Genomic DNA, 19,506 nt, shown 5'->3' with positions numbered 1-19,506 from the left:
GTCTGACTATGTACTTTGATTTGTTCTGTAGTTTCTGCCTTATAGATTATGTTCTTGAACTTTACTGTTGATGCTGTACTGCCCTATTGCTTGCCTATGGCTACTTAGCTTCAGCATTTTGCATATTGTTCATTTAAGTTTAAACCGTTTCAGTATTGCTACTTATACCACCCTTTTGAGTAGCATTATATGGGAAATGTGTATTGAATGTGTATTGATGAATTGTGCCAGGGTAATTGTAACTTATTGTGGATTTGTTAATAACTGTCACATTTCCATTGTTCCTAGAACCATACATACTACATTCTATAACTTTAATGTCCTCTGATGATTGACCTGCCAAAATAAAACAGTTCAAAGTGATCAAAGTGAAGTCCTGAATCCAAGTCTCTCTGACAGGAGCCCTTTGGCGGCCACTAAAACCAGGCATACAGTTCTTTCAAAACTAGACCATTTCTTACACCAAGAGCACAACTAACCCACATGTCAAGATGATTGAGAGAGTATGGTACTCACGTTGATATCCTTTCCAGACAAAACACACTCAGTTTTTCTCTGAGGAGCCACAGGCCAGTGAATCTGAGAGAGAGGAGAGAGAGGCAGGTTAGTTTTAGTGCTAGACATGCAGTATCCAGCAGGTCTAGCTAGGATCAATCATGGAGTGGGGCATCTCTTACTATGAGTGGCTCCTTGTTGATGTCATGCAGGTCCAGAGACAGGATGTAGTCCTTGCTGCCCACGTACATGCGGTCGTGGTCCTCGTCCATACGCAGGATACGGTAGTCTGTTGAGTTGAGCAGGAAGGAGAAGTGGTGGGCAGTGCCAGTAGATCTCAGCTCTAAAGCGAGAGAAAGAGAATTAGGTTTAATCACTGTAGTCATGAACAATGTGGCCGTAAAGTGCAGTGTATATACACACATTGAGAAACATGTAATTCACATACAGGTTACTGCCAAAATAATGGAAACACTTTAGTAAATGAGGGGTACAAAATATATTGAAACCAGGTGCTTCCACACAGGTATCCTTCCTTAATTAAGCAATTATGCTTAGGGTATGAATAAAAATGCTGGGCAGGCAAATCTTGGGGACATTATTTTAGCTACCATGGCTATGCCCCTGCTCCCATAGGATGACAATGCCCCCATCCATAAGGCACAAGTGGTCACTGAGTGGTTTGATGAGCATGAAAACGATGTAAACCATATGCCATGGCCGGCTCAGTCACCAGATCTCAACCCAATTGAACACTTATGGGAGATTCTGAGACAGCGTTTTCCACCACCCTCAATAAAACACCAAATTATGGAATTTCTCGTGGAAGAACCAAATAATTTCATGTGGAAGAATTCCAGACACTTGTAGAATCTGAAGTTGTTCTGGCTCGTGGTAGCCCAACGCCCTATTAAGACAATTTATGTTGGTGTTTTCTTTATTTTGGCATTTACCTGTATATTCAAAAGTGATTTGCCTTTTATTGAGAGTCAATTAAAGGCAACAATATCCTAGAACTGGCACAGGAACTTTACAGTAACAGTCCTTTTGGGGGGAAATCATATTTCCTCCACAAAGTCATGCCAACCATATCCAAGCACACACACAAAAACAAATCTTGTGCCGCTTACAATAACTTCAACCACTCATAAAACCAGGCTCCAAATGGAATCCTCCGACACCCCCACTACCCACTAACATTTACATTAGCTGTGGTGGAGCGATGCCTGCTACTCCAATCTTCTGTTTACATTCAGTTGCTCTGTATGACATACGAACCCTCGCTGGCTGTTATTATGGTTTTTGCTTTTTTAATTGCTGTGAGTTATGGTAGATAAATGTAATTACACACATCCCAAAAGTGACGCACGAAGAGTATTTCCATATACATTTTTATTCTGTGTAACAGTGAAATTAAGAGGTGCCCGTCAGACTGTGGGTGATGCGAGACTAACACAGGGAATGGACAATATCTGTTCTTGCTGTAACGTAGCAACTAAAGGAACACGCACTCAGACAGGAAATGCAACCTGGGTTTACAAGAAGTGTCTCAACGTGAATATATAATATCTAATATATAATATCTGCACAATATCAGCATAAACCATCATAAAACCCCAAAGCCTGTATGCGGTTTGATTTATTAGGATCCCCATTAGCTGACGCCAACGGGGAGACAGTTAGTCTTACTGGGGTCCGACACATAACGAAAAATACATTACAGACAAAATAATTGACAATTTACATACATTTAAAAACATGAACATGTAGTGTGTGTGTGTGTGTGTGGGGGCGAGACGAGACAGAGGAGGCATAAACATGAGAACAGACTACTACCCATTATCTCTGCAAAGCGTATAGTTTGAAATGGTTGATATTCCAAACAATAAAGCCTAGAATCAAATTCTAGCATATTACTGTATCATTCAGAACTTTGGCAAAGATCATGGACTTCTGAGTTATGTATTTATTACAATTTATCACAAGCCATTTGACTGATACAGTATGGTTTACTTTATTGAAACCTAGGAAGTCCCTGAATTTTTCACGTAAATATTGTAGATCTTTAACCTCTGATACAGGTCCCATCTCCCTTTCATTTGAAAAAATTGGGTGCATTGAACTGTCAACACTTTGGCAACTTTCACATATTTGGTTATGATTAATCAAAGACCTGCAAAAAAAAAATGTATTTGAAGAAGGAAAAACAACATAAACACGTATACAAAACAAACGACTCCAAACAGTCCCGTCAGGTGCAACAAACACTAAACCAGGAAATAACTACCCACAAACCCCCATAGAACAAACACCCCTATAAATAGGACCTTCAATCAGAGGCAACGAGAAGTAGCTGCCTCCAATTGAAGGTCAACCCAATAAACACCACATAGAAATAGACCAACTAGAAATAACATAGAAATACACTAACATAGAACATAACCCAAACAACCCCGAAACACCCTAAACAAACACCCCCTGCCACGCCCTGACCAAACTACAATAACAAACAGCCCCTTTACTGGGCAGGACGTGACACAATGACTTTATCTGTGATGGCAAATGTATCATATACTGTATGCATTGACTTCCAAACTCTCCAAAACAAATGGCAATATCCTTAGCAGGACAAGCATTTGCCCAGATGACTGTTTTAGTTTACCATCACTTGACGTTAATGTACTAACAGAAATTGGGGATGGCCGATCTGTAACATCTAGAAGGGAATAAAGGAAACCAAGAATAGCAGAAATCACTGAGTCCAGATCAATCTGTCCTGACATACCAAGATGATTCAAAACACATTCGATTTCCAATGGGGCTCTGCCCTCCAGAATTACATGCATAATGTCTTGCGGAGTTTGTTCTATAATATCAAAGGCTGAGAATTCAACTAACTTGCTCCCTTCTCTTGATCCTATATGTTGTTCTCAGACTGTTGCTAAGCAAGTCCATCTTAGCCTTTTCTATTTCATCACACTGTCTGACATGCTTCTCCAATGTCCTTTAAGTATATGCATCCTCATTGAAGAGTGATTGCATGTCTTCAAAAGAACACTCACAGTGTCTGCACTTACTGTAGGTAGAGCCCACACCCTCTTTGAACCCTGTTAGTTCATGTTGTGCCAGGGTGTCTCCACAGAGAGACCATGGCACCATATATCGTTTTCTCGCCGTTAAGTTTACATTTTAACCCCACTGTACAATGCATCCATGTCTTCCTTGATTCTATTCAATATTACATCTCCACCAGATTGACGGAGGTCTGCTGATCTAGCCATGGCAAGTAGCCTGATAGCAGCCAGTTTAGACCTGTATTTTGGATTTATATTTCCTAGGGTGTAGTACACCATTAACAACTTATTTTTTGATGCAAAGAATCCTAGTGGATTACAGATCTCTATTTCATCCGTGTACAGAACAATCTACAATGCATTTGGTTTCTCTGAAAATAAGGGTTGTGAATTTAGAAGAGCACCATCAACAATGTCATGAAAAAAACTTTCCCTGCACATCTGGGGTCCCTTTTCAATCAGACAAAATCCTTGGGTGTGATAAGAACTGTTCTAGACTGTTGACTAATGGTACATAATGAAATAATTTGTCTTTGATGAAAAAGTATTTTGATCCTCCACATTTCATCCTGCATATGGTTCCAGCAATTGGAATTTCCTCTGCGTCCAAACAGCTAAACTGCTTCTTAATAACACTGTCCTGTCAAAACGTTGCAACGCCAGAAAAAGGGTCAATGATATTGTCAAATATATCCATTGCATCTTCATCAAGTTGACCTGATGTGCTTCCCGAAGGCTTCTTTAGCACTGCCTCCATCTGCTTATTGAGGTTGTCCAATAGTGATGATTGATACTGCTGTATCCCATCAACAATGTAATTCACGCCTTTCTGAAAATGAGAGAGAGAGAGAGAGAGAGAGAGAGAGAGAGAGGTGGTGATGTCATCAATCATGGAGGTTGGAACACACATTCATGGATACTTATGATATACAGATTTTGTTTATGACATATTCATTAACATAAGGACATAAGGGATCAACAATAGTAAGGTGGACAACCTAGCACTAAGAATGAACTCAACCATCACTGAACCACTACAAAATGCTCTGCATAATGTAACTAACCAAATGCTGTGCTCTGTTCAGAAAAGGCATCTTACCTGTGAGAGATGATGCTTGGCTCTGGCATTTATCACAAAAGCAGTGGCATGTGTTGTCAGATCCTAAAAAAAAGTTGACATTGAATGTAGTATCCTGACATTTGCAGGCTGGACATTACTAGTTCATGACAAGTATAATGTTTGTGACAGGAGAAGTGGTTGTGAAGACTGACTATGAATGCTATTAGTATAGCCAAGTACTTCAAAAAATATGGTCAATTTCAGTAGATTGCCACCAACCGAGTAACTTACTTACTTACTGTGATAGCTCCATGTTGGTCAATGCCCCTTTTCCCTTTGTCTGAGTCAGGTGTATGGAGTTGCTGATCAGTGATGCTGGAGTTAGCTAGAAGCTGATCGGGTTGAATGTTGTCCTGTGTACCACATGTCAAAGAAACAGATTATTATTTGAAATTGTATTTAGTTTCACTAATATAGCTATTTAAGTGTTTTGTTCCTATTTATCATTGATTATTTTCACATTAACCCAGCTTTAGCCATAAGAGTCATTGTAGCTAAAATGATCGAATAGCCTATGGACAGTATGACTTTGGTCCGTGTATCGTCCATTCATTCAATTATTTTTTTTTTATCCTGCAGAAAACAAAAGCAAATCCTAGCTAGCTACTTACTTGTTCCGGTGGTACTTGGCTTTCCTCCGATGGCTGTTCACCTGTTCGGGTGCCTTCAAGTAGGTGTTGAAGGTGTATCTTCTCTTTACATGATGATAGAAGGAATTGTACACTCTATATTCCTCAGTGCATCCGTCAATACCACAGAGCAACCAGAAATCAGGGCTGCGACTGTGAAATCTATTGATATGGCTCAATAACAGTTTCAATGAAAAAGTAATAAAAACGCAGTAGATAACGCACCGCCAAAGTATCTTGAATGTTACTAAAAGGAAACGCAAATAAAACGTTCCCACTGCTTACTATGAAAAGGGTGGAAAGAACTCTAAATGATGTTAACAAGTATTTTTTATACGACCAAGTAGTTTGATTGGAGTAGAGTATAACAGCACTGGGACTTTTAACTATACATGTATCACTCCGCTTTACAGGTGTTCTAATAACCATTAATTACATTAACGATCGTTATCTATCTTAGATTGTAACAAACGTCGCACCACAAAGATGAACATATTTCCTCAAATTACATTTGAGTTAAATTATGAATGGTCGTCAGGAGAGGACGGTAACTGTAGACCTACACAAAGTAGCAAGCTAGTGTGGAGGAAAATGTTTATGTGGTGCTTGACAACAGTCCAGTCCCAGTCCAGTTGTGGAACTATGTGTCCCAGTCCAGTTGTGGAACTATGTGTCCCAGTCCAGTTGTGGAACTATGTGTCCCAGTCCAGTTGTGGAACTATGTGTCCCAGTCCAGTTGTGGAACTATGTGTCCCAGTCCAGTTGTGGAACTATGTGTCCCAGTCCAGTTGTGGAACTATGTGTGTTGGTGGAGCCAAATAAATGATTAAATAAATAAATAAACAAATCATAATCTGTTGTCACTTATTACTGTTAACTAATAAATGGTGCTTGTAGAACTGTTGTATAAAAGTAATATCACACTGCGACCTTGTACCTACGACCGAATCACAGCAGTGCTGATATTCAGCACTTCCTCTCGTGTGATATTGCTTAACTGACATACGTTCATCACATTATCTAGCTACATAAGGGAGGCCTATAAATAAAAAGTCAAAGTTTTGTGTCATTTAACAACACCATGAATGAAGATGGAATGACACATATCCGGGCATGGATCATATATCAACCGCAGTATCAAAAGGTAATGTTAATTTGTTTATACCCACCTACCTTTTGTTAGCTAACGTTGTTCATTTGAATTGGAAAGTTAACAAACCAAGTTAGCATGCTAATTTTAACTAGGTAACGTTGACTGTTAGCAGTTAATAACTGTACAAACGGCCATTCGTTGAAAACACTTGGACTTTGGTTAGATTGATAGTGCTTTATTGCCGTAAATAGTGTTAATAAGGTGTAAATGTGCCCAAATGACTGACACCATCGATTATTTAGCTTCGCCGTCTTTGGCGCTATTTCTATTGACAATAGAAAATAAATAGAAAGGGTGCCAAACGGCGAAGCTAAATAATCGACGGTGTCAGTCATTGTTGACAATCTTAGCTAGGCAAACTAAGATTAACATAACTAAGATTTTCAATAAAGGGCGACAGTTTAGCGTTAACATTAGTTTCATTAGCTTGCACTATCTTTTGGTTTAAAGTAATTAACGTCAACGTTAATGATATACTGGTAGTCTAATTTTGTTAGCTAACATTAGCTAGCTTGGTAAATCATTCCTGCATTAACTGGAAAGGGAAGACAATATGCTAATGTCTCATAACCTATATCAACCTGACACTTTGCATCTATGTATTAGTTGCTAATAATAAACTATTTACCATGTGGTTAGATGTGTATTTCAGCTGCTAATATAAGCACAGACATGGTGTCCAGCTTCTTAAAGGAGGATTTATGTGATCTCTTTCCCGGACCAGAGCACTACTTCAGAACCATTTGGAGAATTACTCATGGTGAAAATGAGATAATGTTAGATTTTCACAGTTGGGAGACATTTAATCTAACCATGCAGGAGGTTTTTCCTGTTATCAAAGAAGCATTTCCTGGCCATCATTACAATACATGTATCTGAAGATGTATTTGTTTTGGTGTTTGCTGTTAGGTTGTTGTTACAGTGTGGTGTTATTTGCCTTTATAATTACCATTGAATAAATGTATGTCTTATACAGGGTGAAGAATCAGACCTGTGTAGACCATGCACCTCCTCTGGGACCTGTGATTTCAGCCCCAGTCCCATACCCTTTCCCTCCTCCTCCTCCACCCCCTTTCACTCTGTTTTTGTGGTCATATTTGTTTTTCTCTTTGTGTTTGTGTCAGTCTGCAGAAGTCCCCAACACCTTTCTTCAGGCGAGACCACTCTTCAGCCCTGTCGTGATCGTCTACGAAACCAACTACATACCTGTGGTGACCTTCCCAAAAGAGGACATCTATGCCAGCGTGACGTATCTCATGGCGTGTTATTACGCCTTTCACCTCACATATCCCAAGTGCATTGCGACACTCCTCTCTGTGCTGCAGACAGAAGTCCTCTCGGACGCCATCCACGACCAGGACATGACTTCTTCATATAAAAAGGCTATGGCCGAGTGGAAAAAGATCATTACTGACTAGGGTTGCACGATACAATTTTTTCAATTGCCGGTCCCGATAACAACTGTGTGTATCAGCCGATTCGAGAACCGATCCGATAACCTTTAATAAATAGGCAGGGCGTTTGTTGTTTATTATCAGAAGGTTTAAAGCACTGTTACATTTGTTATCTTGCCATAGGTCTTACATGTTAATATTCACCTTGACCACCAATGGCCTTTGTTGTTTTTGCATCCTTTTTTCTGCCCATATGCAGCCTCTCAATATACTGAGTCCTCAATAAAGAAGTGAAAAGAAATGCAAAAAATCAGTTCTCAAAAAAAGCTATAAAATGGGGGAAATATTACTTAAAATAAGCAAAATTATCTGCCAACAAAACTGGAAAATTTCACTTGCCAAGATTTTTAAAACAAGTAAAAATATCTAGTCTCAAAGAACGCACAGATACAGTTGAAGTCGGAAGTTTACATACACCTTAGCCAAATACATTTAAACTCAGTTTTTCACAATTCCTGACATTTAACATTAAATTCCCCGTCTTAGGTCAGTTAGGATCACTACTTTATTTTAAGAATGTGAAATGTCATAATAATAGTAGAGATTGTGACGATCGTCGTAAGGAGTAGACCAAGGTGCAGCGTGTTGAGTGCTCATGATAAATATTTATTATTAACTCAGAACACTATACAAAAACAATAAACAAAGAAACACGAACGTCACGTTCTGCAGGCTTCACTGAGCAATACAAAAACAAGATCCCACCACTAAAGGTGGAAAAAAGGGCTGCCTAAGTATGATTCCTAATCAGAGACAACGATAGACAGCTGCCTCTGATTAGGAACCATACTCGGCTCAACACAAAGAAATAGAAAACATAGAAAGGCATAGAATGCCCACCCCACATCACACCCTGACCTAACCCAAAAAATATCAAATAAACGGCAATCTAAGGTCAGGGCGTGACAGAGAGAATTATTTATTTCAGCTTTTATTTCTTTCATCACATTCCCAGTGGGTCAGAAGTAGACATACACTCAATTATTATTTGATGACATTGCCTTTAAATTTTTGTTACTTGGGTCAAACGTTTCGGGTAGCCTTCCACAAGCTTCCCACAATAAGTTGGGTGAATTTTGACACATTCCTCCTGACAGAGCTGGTGCAACTGAGTCAGGTTTGTAGGCCTCCTTGCTCGAACACGCTTTTTCAGTTCTGCCTACAAATTTTCTATAGGATTGAGGTCAGGGCTTTTTCATGGCCACTCCAATACCTTGACTTTGTTGTCCTTAAGCCATTTTGCCACAACTTTGGAAGCATGCTTGGGGTCATTGTCCATTTGGAAGGCCCATTTGAGACCAAGCTTTAACTTCCTGACTGATGTCTTGAGCTGTTGCTTCAATATATCTACATAATTTTCCTGCTTCATGATGCCATCTATTTTGTGAAGTGCACCAGTCCCTCCTTCAGCAAAGCACCCCCACAACATGAGGGGGTGCCACCCCCATGCTTCACGAATGGGATGGTGTTCTTCGGCTTGCAAGCCTCCCCCTTTTTCTTTCAAACATATTGATGGTCATTATGGCAAAACAGTTCTATTTTTGTTTCATCAGACCAGAGGATATTTCTCCAAAAAGTACCATCTTTGTCCCCATGTGCAGTTGCAAACCGTAGTCTGGCTTTTTTTTATGGTGGTTTTGGAGCAGTGGCTTCTTCCTTGCTGAGCGACCTTTCAGGTTATGTCGACCTTTCAGGTTATGTTCATTTTTCACTCTGATGGGTGCAGACAAACGACCCCCGTCTTCTGTAACTTCTACTACTTTTCCAGAGCCCTCCCCTTTCTCCCTCCGCTAATGGTACGCTCCATTGAATCGAGAGGAGAAAGTCTCTTCTCAATAAAAAAGCCAACAACAGCTTTAGTGAACATCTGTCCATGTGGAAATAGAAGTGTATAATGTTATGTTTACCCAGATGGAAGAAGTGGGTGGGTGAGTGAGTGAGTGAGTAGCTCTCAAGTGCAGACAGAGACACAGGAGATTGTGTAACTGTAAAAGTGACATGGATCATCTGGCAGAGGGCTACTCAGTTGTTAATGTGCCGAGCGTGGCTTTTCCCCTTAGGAAACTCTTCAATGGTACTATCATGGTTTAGCCTGTTGAGGACCCCTTCCCGCTCTGATCCCGGTACCGGGATTTATTGACAAGATACCATGGCGGGAAATTCAAAACTGCAAGAATCTAATAATTTCAATTTCTCAAAAAATCAAATCATCATTTGAAAGATAAACATCTCCTAAATCCAACCACATTGTCCGATTTCAAAGAGGCTTTACGGCGAAAGCATAAAGTTAGGTTATGTTAGGAGAGTACATTGAAAATAGCTGTGTGTAATGTTTTGTCAATTCAAAGACAGGCGTCACCAAAAGCAGAAAACCAGCTAAAATTATGCACTAACCTTTGACAATCTTCATCAGATGACACTCCTAGGACATTATGTTATACAATACATGCATGTTTTGTTCCATCAAGTTCATATTTATATCCAAAAACAGCATTTTACAGTGGTGGTGAAATTGATTTTTTTTCCCCCTCAAATGCTTCCGGTGAATCAGCGTTACAATTTATGGAACAACTTGGAGTTATTTGGACATAAATTATGAACTTTGTCGAAAGAAACCACATTTGTTGTGGACCTGGGATTCCTGGAAGTGCCTTCTGATGAAGATAATCAAAGGTAAGGGATTATTTACAATAGTATTATTGATATTAGATGGTTCCAAGATGGTGCTAACCTGTATATCCTAGCCTATTGTTCTTAGCATAGCACCCCGTTTATTGCAAAGTGTGATTTCCCAGTAAAGTTATTTTGAAATCTGGCAATGCGGTAGCATTTACGAGATGTTAATCTATAATTCTTTGAATGACAATATTATAATTTACCAATGTTTTCGAATAGTGATTTTGTAAATTGTAACGCTGATTCACCGGAAGCATTTGAGGGGGAAAAAAAATCAATTTCACCACCACTGTAAAATGCTGTTTTTGGATATAAATATGAACTTGATGGAACAAAACATGCATGTATTGTATAACATAATGTCCTAGGAGTGTCATCTGATGAAGATTGTCAAAGGTTAGTGCATAATTTTAGCTGGTTTTCTGCTTTTGGTGACGCCTGTCTTTGATAGCCACACACAGATACTGTATATAGTGCAATATGTCTTCCCTTTCTCCTTCTGTTAATGTGAACGCTCTTCCCATATGCACACACACACACACACCTGCTCTGCCACGTTGCTCTCTGTGCCTCTGTAACTAGGACACAGGTGGTAGTGAAGATATTTAAACCTTCTCTAACCCTCAATAACCCCCTCTAATCCTCTCTAACCCCCGCTAACCCTCACTAACCCTTTTTAACCCCCTCTAATCCTCTCCAACCCCTCTAACCCTCACTAACCCTCTTTAACCCCTCTAACCCTCACTAACCCTCTCTAATCCCCACAAACCCTCACTAACCGTCTCTAACCCCCACTAACACTCTCTAACCCCACTAACCCTCTCTAACCCCCACTAACCCTCTATAACCCCACTAACCCCCACCAACCCTCACTAACCCACTCTAACCCTCGCTAACCACCTCTAATCCTCTCTAACTCCCTCTAACCCTCACTAACCCTCTTTAATCCCCACAAACCCTCACTAACCGTCTCTAACCCTCACTAACCGTCTCTAACCCTCACTAACCCTCTCTAACCCTCACTAACCCTCTCTAACCCTCACTAACCCTCTCTAACCCTCACTAACCCTCTAACCCAGACAGAGAGGAACATCCCTTTCTCTCAGCAGTGTCTGTTCAGCCCACCCAGAACAGATACAGAGCAGCTACAGTAGTGCCCCCCCCCCCCCCCCCCCCCCCACACACACACACACACACACACACACACAAACAGACACGCACACACCACATTCAACAGTGTGAGAGCAGTGAAAGGTCATCCATCTTCATAAAAACCCGGGCCGACTAGTCTGAGCAGCCCTGTTGTCAGCTCTGGTCATCAGCAGGCGAGTCGCCAGCCAGCGGTTCCTCACCGTGCCCAGACATCACTCCCGTCCTGTCCCGTAGCACTGCTGGCAGGCGCAGCAGGCCGAGGGGATACTGGAGACGCTGGGTTCAGAGGACACGCCGTCACCAGCTGACATGTGGCATTCATCACATCCGCGCTGAGATTAGCACTCATGGTCATTTGAATGGGACCGTGGTGGTGTCGCGTCACTGTCTGCCTGCTCTGTTTCTAGTGCTTGGCAGGGGAAGTTAGGCATTGCACAAGTCCCTAGCAGGTCCAAGGTCATAGGAGAGAAACATATACACAGACAGAGAGACAGACACAGACAGAGAGAGAGACAGACATACACAGGAATATTACAGGGGCGTCATGCACCCCAAAATCTGATGGGGCACAAAGTACGTGAGGATGGCTGGGGGAGGTCGAGTGGGGGTACTCGGCCCCCTGTACGGAAGTTGGAGCAAAAAGCTTTTTCCTGCAATCTAGAGTCATCATTAAGCTTAATTCTATGTAAAATATTCTTATTTTTCTGCATATCAAAGCATACCTTTTGAGCTGTCCGTATCCTACTGACCGGTGTTTTTTTTTTATTTTTAAGAAACTAAATATGCTTCTCTACATCTGTGTAAAAATCTGGGTAAAAGATTGAAAGGAATGTGAGTCTTATTCAGTACATTTAGTAATTACTTGCTTTTCTAAAGTCTACCAACCTTGCGAGCAGGCATGCCAGCTAAGATAGTTGGACAAGCTAGCTACTATAAATTGATTGACAGCCTGAAATGGCTTCTTGGTAGCTAGTTATGAGGTTGGGAGTTTGGGAAACTATCTGGGCTAGCTAAAGCCAACTTCATACAATTGCTAGGTGGCTAGTAGTATTACAGAGAAAGAACAACAAAAACATTGTTTGGAGGGGACAAATCTGAGGGGGCATGTGCCCCTGTGCCTCCTATGGGCACGATGCCTCTGTGTGACAGGCAGACATCCATCCAAAACTTCCAAAACAGCTTGAGTTGCAAAAACAACATCTAAAGACATGCATCGCTATGCTGAGAGCTTTCTGTTTCTAAAACTACATATGTGGGTGTTTTTGGAGCATTTGTGCATGTTTTTTTTCTTTCAGAGCCCCCATACTGCACAAAGAGGATGAGTAAGTGACTTGCTGGTTGGGGCAAGTTTCTCAAAAACAAGTGAAATCGCAAAAAAAGTGTCTGGACCCTTCTATAAAATAGAATTTACATCAAAAATAGAGATTTGGTTGTAAAAAATCTAAATTCTCCTTTAACCCACAGTTAGAGAGAACAAAAATTCTACAAGATCTAGAACTCTGAATTTGGATGCTAAGAACACTTGTATTCTCCAGCTGGCAACGAGGAATAAAATAAACGACAGTAAATGTAGCAAACATTGAGAAACCTACAAAGAATATTGAAATAGCATGACACTTAATATCTGCATGGTCTGCTTAAGACTAATCAGGCCAAGGAGAGTTAACTAAATATACAGCTGAGGAGCATGCTCTCCGCCGTTAAAATGATATCAAAACATGACATCAAATAAATCACTTTTAAACTGGAATAATTACAGTCTTATGTTACATTAAATAGTGCTTGTGGTTTGTTTTGCAAGATGGAGATTTCATGTAATTGTGTTTTAGAACGATCACTGGATCCAACAACCATCTTAAAAATACATATCACGCATTTCGGCATTTTCTGTCTCTGAGAAAATTCCCATTGTAAGTAAAGAGTATTATGGGATAATTGAAACGTTTTCTGGCTATGTTTAACATAAAACAAAACAGAGAAAAAACATCTTCTGCACTGCACATTCCTTGTGGCTAAAATCACTGTGCTGTTAAAAACGGGTGGTGTCTGTAGTTTCAAATAGGGTGAATGAGAAACATCAGGAGCGCCAAACATACAGTAAAGCATGCCCCTGCATAACATATGACTGGAGATCTGGAGACTGGGAGGGAGGGAGGGACTCTAAAGGAGTGACTGAACAGGATCCACACTGAGTAGAGATGTGTCTGCTTCTCTCCTGCCTGCCTGTCCTCTTCCTTTGTATCTGTCCTGGATTACAGAACACAGCAGGTATACTGTAGGACATGCCACAGGAATTATACTGTAGGACATGACACAGCAGGTATACTCTATGACATGACACAGGAATTATACTGTAGGACATGACACAGCAGGTATACTCTATGACATGACACAGGAATTATATTGTAGGACATGACTCAGCAGGTATACCGTATGACATGACGCAGCAGGTATACCGTATGACATGACGCAGCAGGTATACCGTATGACATGACGCAGCAGGTATACCGTATGACATGACGCAGCAGGTATACTGTAGGACATGACACATCAGGTATACTGTAGGACATGACACAGGAGGTATACTGTAGGACTTGACACAGCAGGAATACTGTAGGACATGACACAGCAGGAATACTGTAGGACATGACAGGAAGTATACTGTAGGACATGACACAGGAAGTATACTGTAGGACATGACACAGGATGTATACTGTAGGACATGACACAGGAATTATACTGTAGGACATGACACAGGATGTATACTGTATGACATGACACAGGAATTATACTGTAGGACATGACTCAGCAGGTATATTGTAGGACATGACACAGGAAGTATACTGTAGGACATGACTCAGCAGGTAAACTGTATGACATGACACAGCAGGTATACTGTTGGACATGACACAGGACGTATACTGTAGGACATGACACAGCAGGTATACTGTAAGACATGGCACAGCAAGTATACTGTATGACATGACACAGCATGTATACTGTAGGATGACACAGGAAGTATACTGTAGGACATGACACAGCATGTATACTGTAGGACATGACACAGGAAGTATACCTTAGGACTGAGCACAAGATTGAGCAGGGTGGGGCTACTGGCTATCTGCTGATTTAGCGCTTTCACCTCCGAATAAGATTAGTAATCCTTTTGTGACACCTACAGTACGCTGGACTGACTGACACCCAATACTTCAGTTGAACGGCATATCTTTCTCTATCAGCATATCCTTCTCCTCGCCATGCATGCTCGCCTCGATCTGGGCAAATTGAAATGCAATCTGGTAGCTGAGAAATATTTATTTCCTTTGCCATTAGCAGGTTACAGCACATCTCCACTGTAACTAAACTACTGGTAGAAGCATGGTGAAATCACAGTTATGGTATGCAGTGGTGGTTCTAGACCATTTCAACTGGGGGGGCCAAGCTGGGACCAGTTGTACTGTTAGAGGGGCCAGTTACATTAATAACGGATGTAAAAAAAAAAAAGAACGATAGCAAAAATTAGTTATGTAAAAATGATTTCATACTCCACATTTAGGGGGGCCACAAGGGGGTCCAAAATTGTTGTCACAGGGGCACTGGCCTCCCCCCCAAGAGCCGCTAGTGATGGTATGATGATGGTTCTAAAGCCCACATCCTTCAATGATGGGATGGGAAAGCTATCATCTACACTGAAGAGTAGATTGAAGTCATTCGGTAATAATATAATAATATAGCTATGACACTTAGCACACGTTTTTATCAAAGTGACTTAAATTTTTTTTTACAAATAAAGTATTTCCAATCAAATCAAATTGTATTTGTCACATGTGCCGAATACAACAGATGTAGACCTTACCGTAAAACGCTTACTTACAAGCCCTTAACCAACAATGCAGTTAAGAAAATAGAGTTAAGAAAATATCTACTAAATAAACTAAAGTAAAAAATAAAAAGTAACTCAATAAAATAACAATAACAAGGCTATGTACAGGGAGTACCAGTACCGAGTCAATGTGCAGTGGTACAGGTTAGTCGAGGTCATTTGTATATGTAGGTAGGTATAGCGAGTAGCAGCAGTTTAAAAACAAAGGGCCCCCCCTTTGTTTTTACACTGCTGCTACTCGCTGTTTATTATCAATGCATAGGTGTCAATGTAAATAGTAATTTGATTAAATGGCCATTTGATTAATTGTTCAGCAGTCTTATGGCTTGGGGGTAGAAGCTGTTAAGGAGCCTTTTGGACCTAGACCTGGCGCTCCTTTACCGCTTGCCGTGCGGTAGCAGAGAGAACAGTCTATGACTTGGGTGACTGGAGTCTTTGACAATTTTTTGGGCCTTCCTCTGACATGCCTAGTATATACAGTGCATTCGGAAAGTATTCAAACCCCTCTACTTTTTCCATAATTTGTTACGTTACAGGCTTATTCTAAAATTGATTAAATTGTTTTTTTTCTTCATCAATCTATACACAATACCCCATAAAGACACAAGGGTACAAAAAAAATTCTGCAGCATTGAAGGTCCCAAGAACACAGTGGCTTCCATCATTCTTAAATGGAAGAAGTTTGGAACCACCAAGACGGAAGCCAATTTTCAGTAAAGGGCACATGACAGCCCACTTTGAGTTTGGCAAAAGTCACCTAAAGGACTCTCAGACCATGAGAAACAAGATTCTCTAGTCTGATGACACCAAGATTGAACTCTTTTGCCTGAATGCCAAGCGTCACGTCTGGAGGCACTATCCCTACGGTGAAGCATGGTAGTGGCAGCATCATACTGTGGGGATGTTTTTCAGCGGCAGGGACTAGTAGACTAGTCAGGATCGAGGGAAAGATGAACGGAGCGAAGAACAGAGAGATCCTTGATGAAAACCGGCCACAGAGCGCTCAGGACCTCAGACTGAGGTGAAGGTTCACCTTCTACCAGGACAACAATACTAAGAACACAGCCAAGACAGTGCAGGAGTAGTTTCGGGACAAGTCTCTGAATGTCCTTGAGTGGCCCAGCCAGAGCCCGGACTTGAACCCGATCGAACATCTCTAGAGAGACCTGAAAATTGCTGTGCAGCGACGCGCCCCATCCAACCTGACAAAGCTTGAAAGGATCTGCAGAGAAGAATGGGATAAACTCCCTAAATACAGGTGACAAGCTTGTAGTGTAATACCAAGGAGACTCGAGTCTGTAATTGCTGCTAAAGGTGCTTCAACAAAGTACTGAGTAAAGGGTCTGAATACTTATATAAATGTGATATTTCAGATTTAATTGTTTTGTAAATTTACAAAAAACGATTAAAACCTGCTTTGTCATTATCTGGTATTGTGTGAAGATTGATGAGGGAAAAAAGCTATTTTATCAATTTTAGAATAAGGCTGTAACGTAACAAAATGTGGAAAAAGTCAAGGGGCCTGAATACTTTCTGAATGCACTGTAGGTCCTGGTTGGCAGGAAGCTTGGCCCCAGTGATGTACTGTGCCGTACACACTACCCTCTGTAGCGCCTTACGGTCGGATGCCGAGCAGTTGCTATACCAGGCGGTGATGCAATCGGTCAGGATGCTCTCGATGGTGCAGCTGTAGAATCTTTTGAGGATCTGGGGACCCATGACAAATATTTTCAGTCTCCTGAGGGGGAAAAGGTGTTGTCGTGCCCTCTTCACGTCAGTCTTGGTGTGTTTGGATAATGATAGTTTGTTGGTGATGTGGACACCAAGGAGCTTGAATCTCTCGACTTGCTCCATTACAGCCCCGTCGATGTTAATGGGGGCTAGTTTGGCCCTCCTTTTCTTGTAGTCCACGATCAGCTCCTTTTCTTGCTCACGTTGAGGGAGAGGTTGTTGTCCTGGCACCACACTGCCAGGTCTCTGACCTACTCCCTATTGGCTGTCTCATCATTGTCGGTGATCAGGCCTACCGCTGTTGTGTCGTGATAAAACTTAATGATGGTGTTGGAGTCGTGCTTGGCCACGCAGTCGTGGGTGAACAGGGAGTACAGGAAGGGACGAAGCACACACCCCTCAGGGGCCCCCGTGTTGAGGATCAGTGTGGCAGATGTGTTGTTGCCTACCCTTACTACCTGGAAGTCCAGGATCCAGTTGCAGGAGGTGTTTAAGGAGGTTTTGTCTCCTTTGCATATTTTCCTTTTAAAATAAATAAAACTTGTAACACAAAAATATCATGTATTTATGTATACTTTCAACTGGAAAAATTTCAGTCTGATAAATCTGGTGCCTGGCCTTAAAGTCCAGTGAGTGCATACATTTTAGTGTACATCATCCTTGCAAGCAAGATAAGTGCTCTTCTCAGTTGCGGCTCTGATAGTTTTATCTAGCACGAAAGTGAGAGGACGCATATAGAGGAGAAACCTTCACGTATAAATTGTGTGTTCAGTGCCAACTGGTGTCAATAAATCCAGCAGTGATAGAAGGATACAAGTGTTCCACCCAGAGCAGATCAGAAGGATCTGGGATACATCACTGGAGCTAACCACAACCAGATCCACAGCCAGACCCACAACCAGACCCACAACCAGACCCACAACCAGACCCACAACCTGACCCACAGCCAGACCCACAACCTGACCCACAGCCAGACCCATAGCCAGACCCACAGCCAGACCCACAACCAGACCCACAACCTGACCCACAGCCAGACCCATAGCCAGACCCACAGCCAGACACACAACCAGACCCACAGCCAGACCCACAGCAAGACCAACAACCAGATCCACAACCAGACCCACAGCCAGACCCACAGCCAGACACACAACCAGACCCACAGCCAGAACCACAGCAAAACCAACAACCAGATCCACAGCCAGACCCACAGCAAGACCAACAACCAGATCCACAACCAGACCCACAACCAGACCCACAACCTGACCCACAGCCAGACCCATAGCCAGACCCACAGCCAGACACACAACCAGACCCACAGCCAGACCCACAGCCAGACCCACAGCCAGACCCACAACCAGACCCACAGCAAGACCAACAACCAGATCCACAACCAGACCCACAACCTGACCCACAACCAGATCCACAGCCAGACCCACAACCAGACCCACAGCCAGATCCACAGCCAGACCCACAACCAGACACACAACCAGACCCACAACCAGACCCACAACCTGACCCACAGCCAGACCCATAGCCAGACCCACAACCAGACCCACAACCTGACCCACAGCCAGACCCATAGCCAGACCCACAACCAGACCCACAAACAGACTCACAGCCACACCCAGAGCCAGGCGGGGCTCAACTCCACTGGTGTGTGTGTGTGTGTGTGTGTGTGTGTGTGTGTGTGTGTGTGTGTGTGTGTGTGTGTGCGTGCGTGCGTGCGTGCGTGCGTGCGTGCGTGCGTTCCAGGACCTTATGGTTATGATGAGGAGATAAGGTTGAGGAGGAAAGAGGCCTTGGATTTAAGCACCTGTCACATTTACTGCATCTCAGGGGAGATTGACAGGCGAGCTGAGGGAGAACGAAAATCGATTAGGGAATGACCTCGACCTTGGAGCAGCAGACCTAATGGAACATCCCATCACAGGTAGGCCTGAGAATGTAACTAGTGAAGAGCTCTGTCTACTACAGACCCAGGCCAGCATGTCAATTACATCTGGTGGTAAACTGATACGGTCTGTCTGTCCACCAGATGATTTGATCCCTCTGCTCCCTCACTGCTCTGTTCTACTGGGTGAGTGGACAGGTGGCTGGGCTGGGGCTGGGGTGGGCAGGGTCTCCTTGGTGGAGCGAGAG

The 19,506-nt window shown here is 42.2% G+C and overlaps 1 protein-coding gene and 1 long non-coding RNA gene across 5 annotated transcripts in view; both read right to left on the bottom strand.

The window, feature by feature from the left end:
• The window catches only part of LOC115207461 (semaphorin-3F-like), a 119,834-nt gene that overhangs the window by 37,154 nt on the left and 63,174 nt on the right, over positions 1-19,506 (bottom strand). For all 4 annotated transcript variants that reach the window (XM_029774540.1, XM_029774542.1, XM_029774543.1 and 1 more), the window contains exons 3-4: positions 678-838; positions 517-579 (exon numbers count right to left, since the gene is read on the bottom strand). In XM_029774540.1, the coding sequence (XP_029630400.1) occupies positions 517-579; positions 678-838 (224 nt within the window). The remainder of the gene's footprint in view (positions 1-516; positions 580-677; positions 839-19,506) is intronic.
• On the bottom strand, positions 3,973-6,191 carry LOC115207462 (uncharacterized). The gene is made up of 4 exons (XR_003881015.1): positions 5,301-6,191; positions 4,929-5,042; positions 4,669-4,731; positions 3,973-4,398 (listed from the first exon to the last, which is right to left on the bottom strand). It is a non-coding gene; the product is annotated as an uncharacterized LOC115207462 (long non-coding RNA).

This window comes from Salmo trutta, chromosome 14, assembly GCF_901001165.1.
Source record: "Salmo trutta chromosome 14, fSalTru1.1, whole genome shotgun sequence".
In the NCBI taxonomy this organism is placed as follows: Eukaryota; Metazoa; Chordata; class Actinopteri; order Salmoniformes; family Salmonidae; genus Salmo; species Salmo trutta.
Note: the sequence above shows the minus strand (reverse complement) of the source record. Positions and strands in the feature narration are given on the sequence as shown.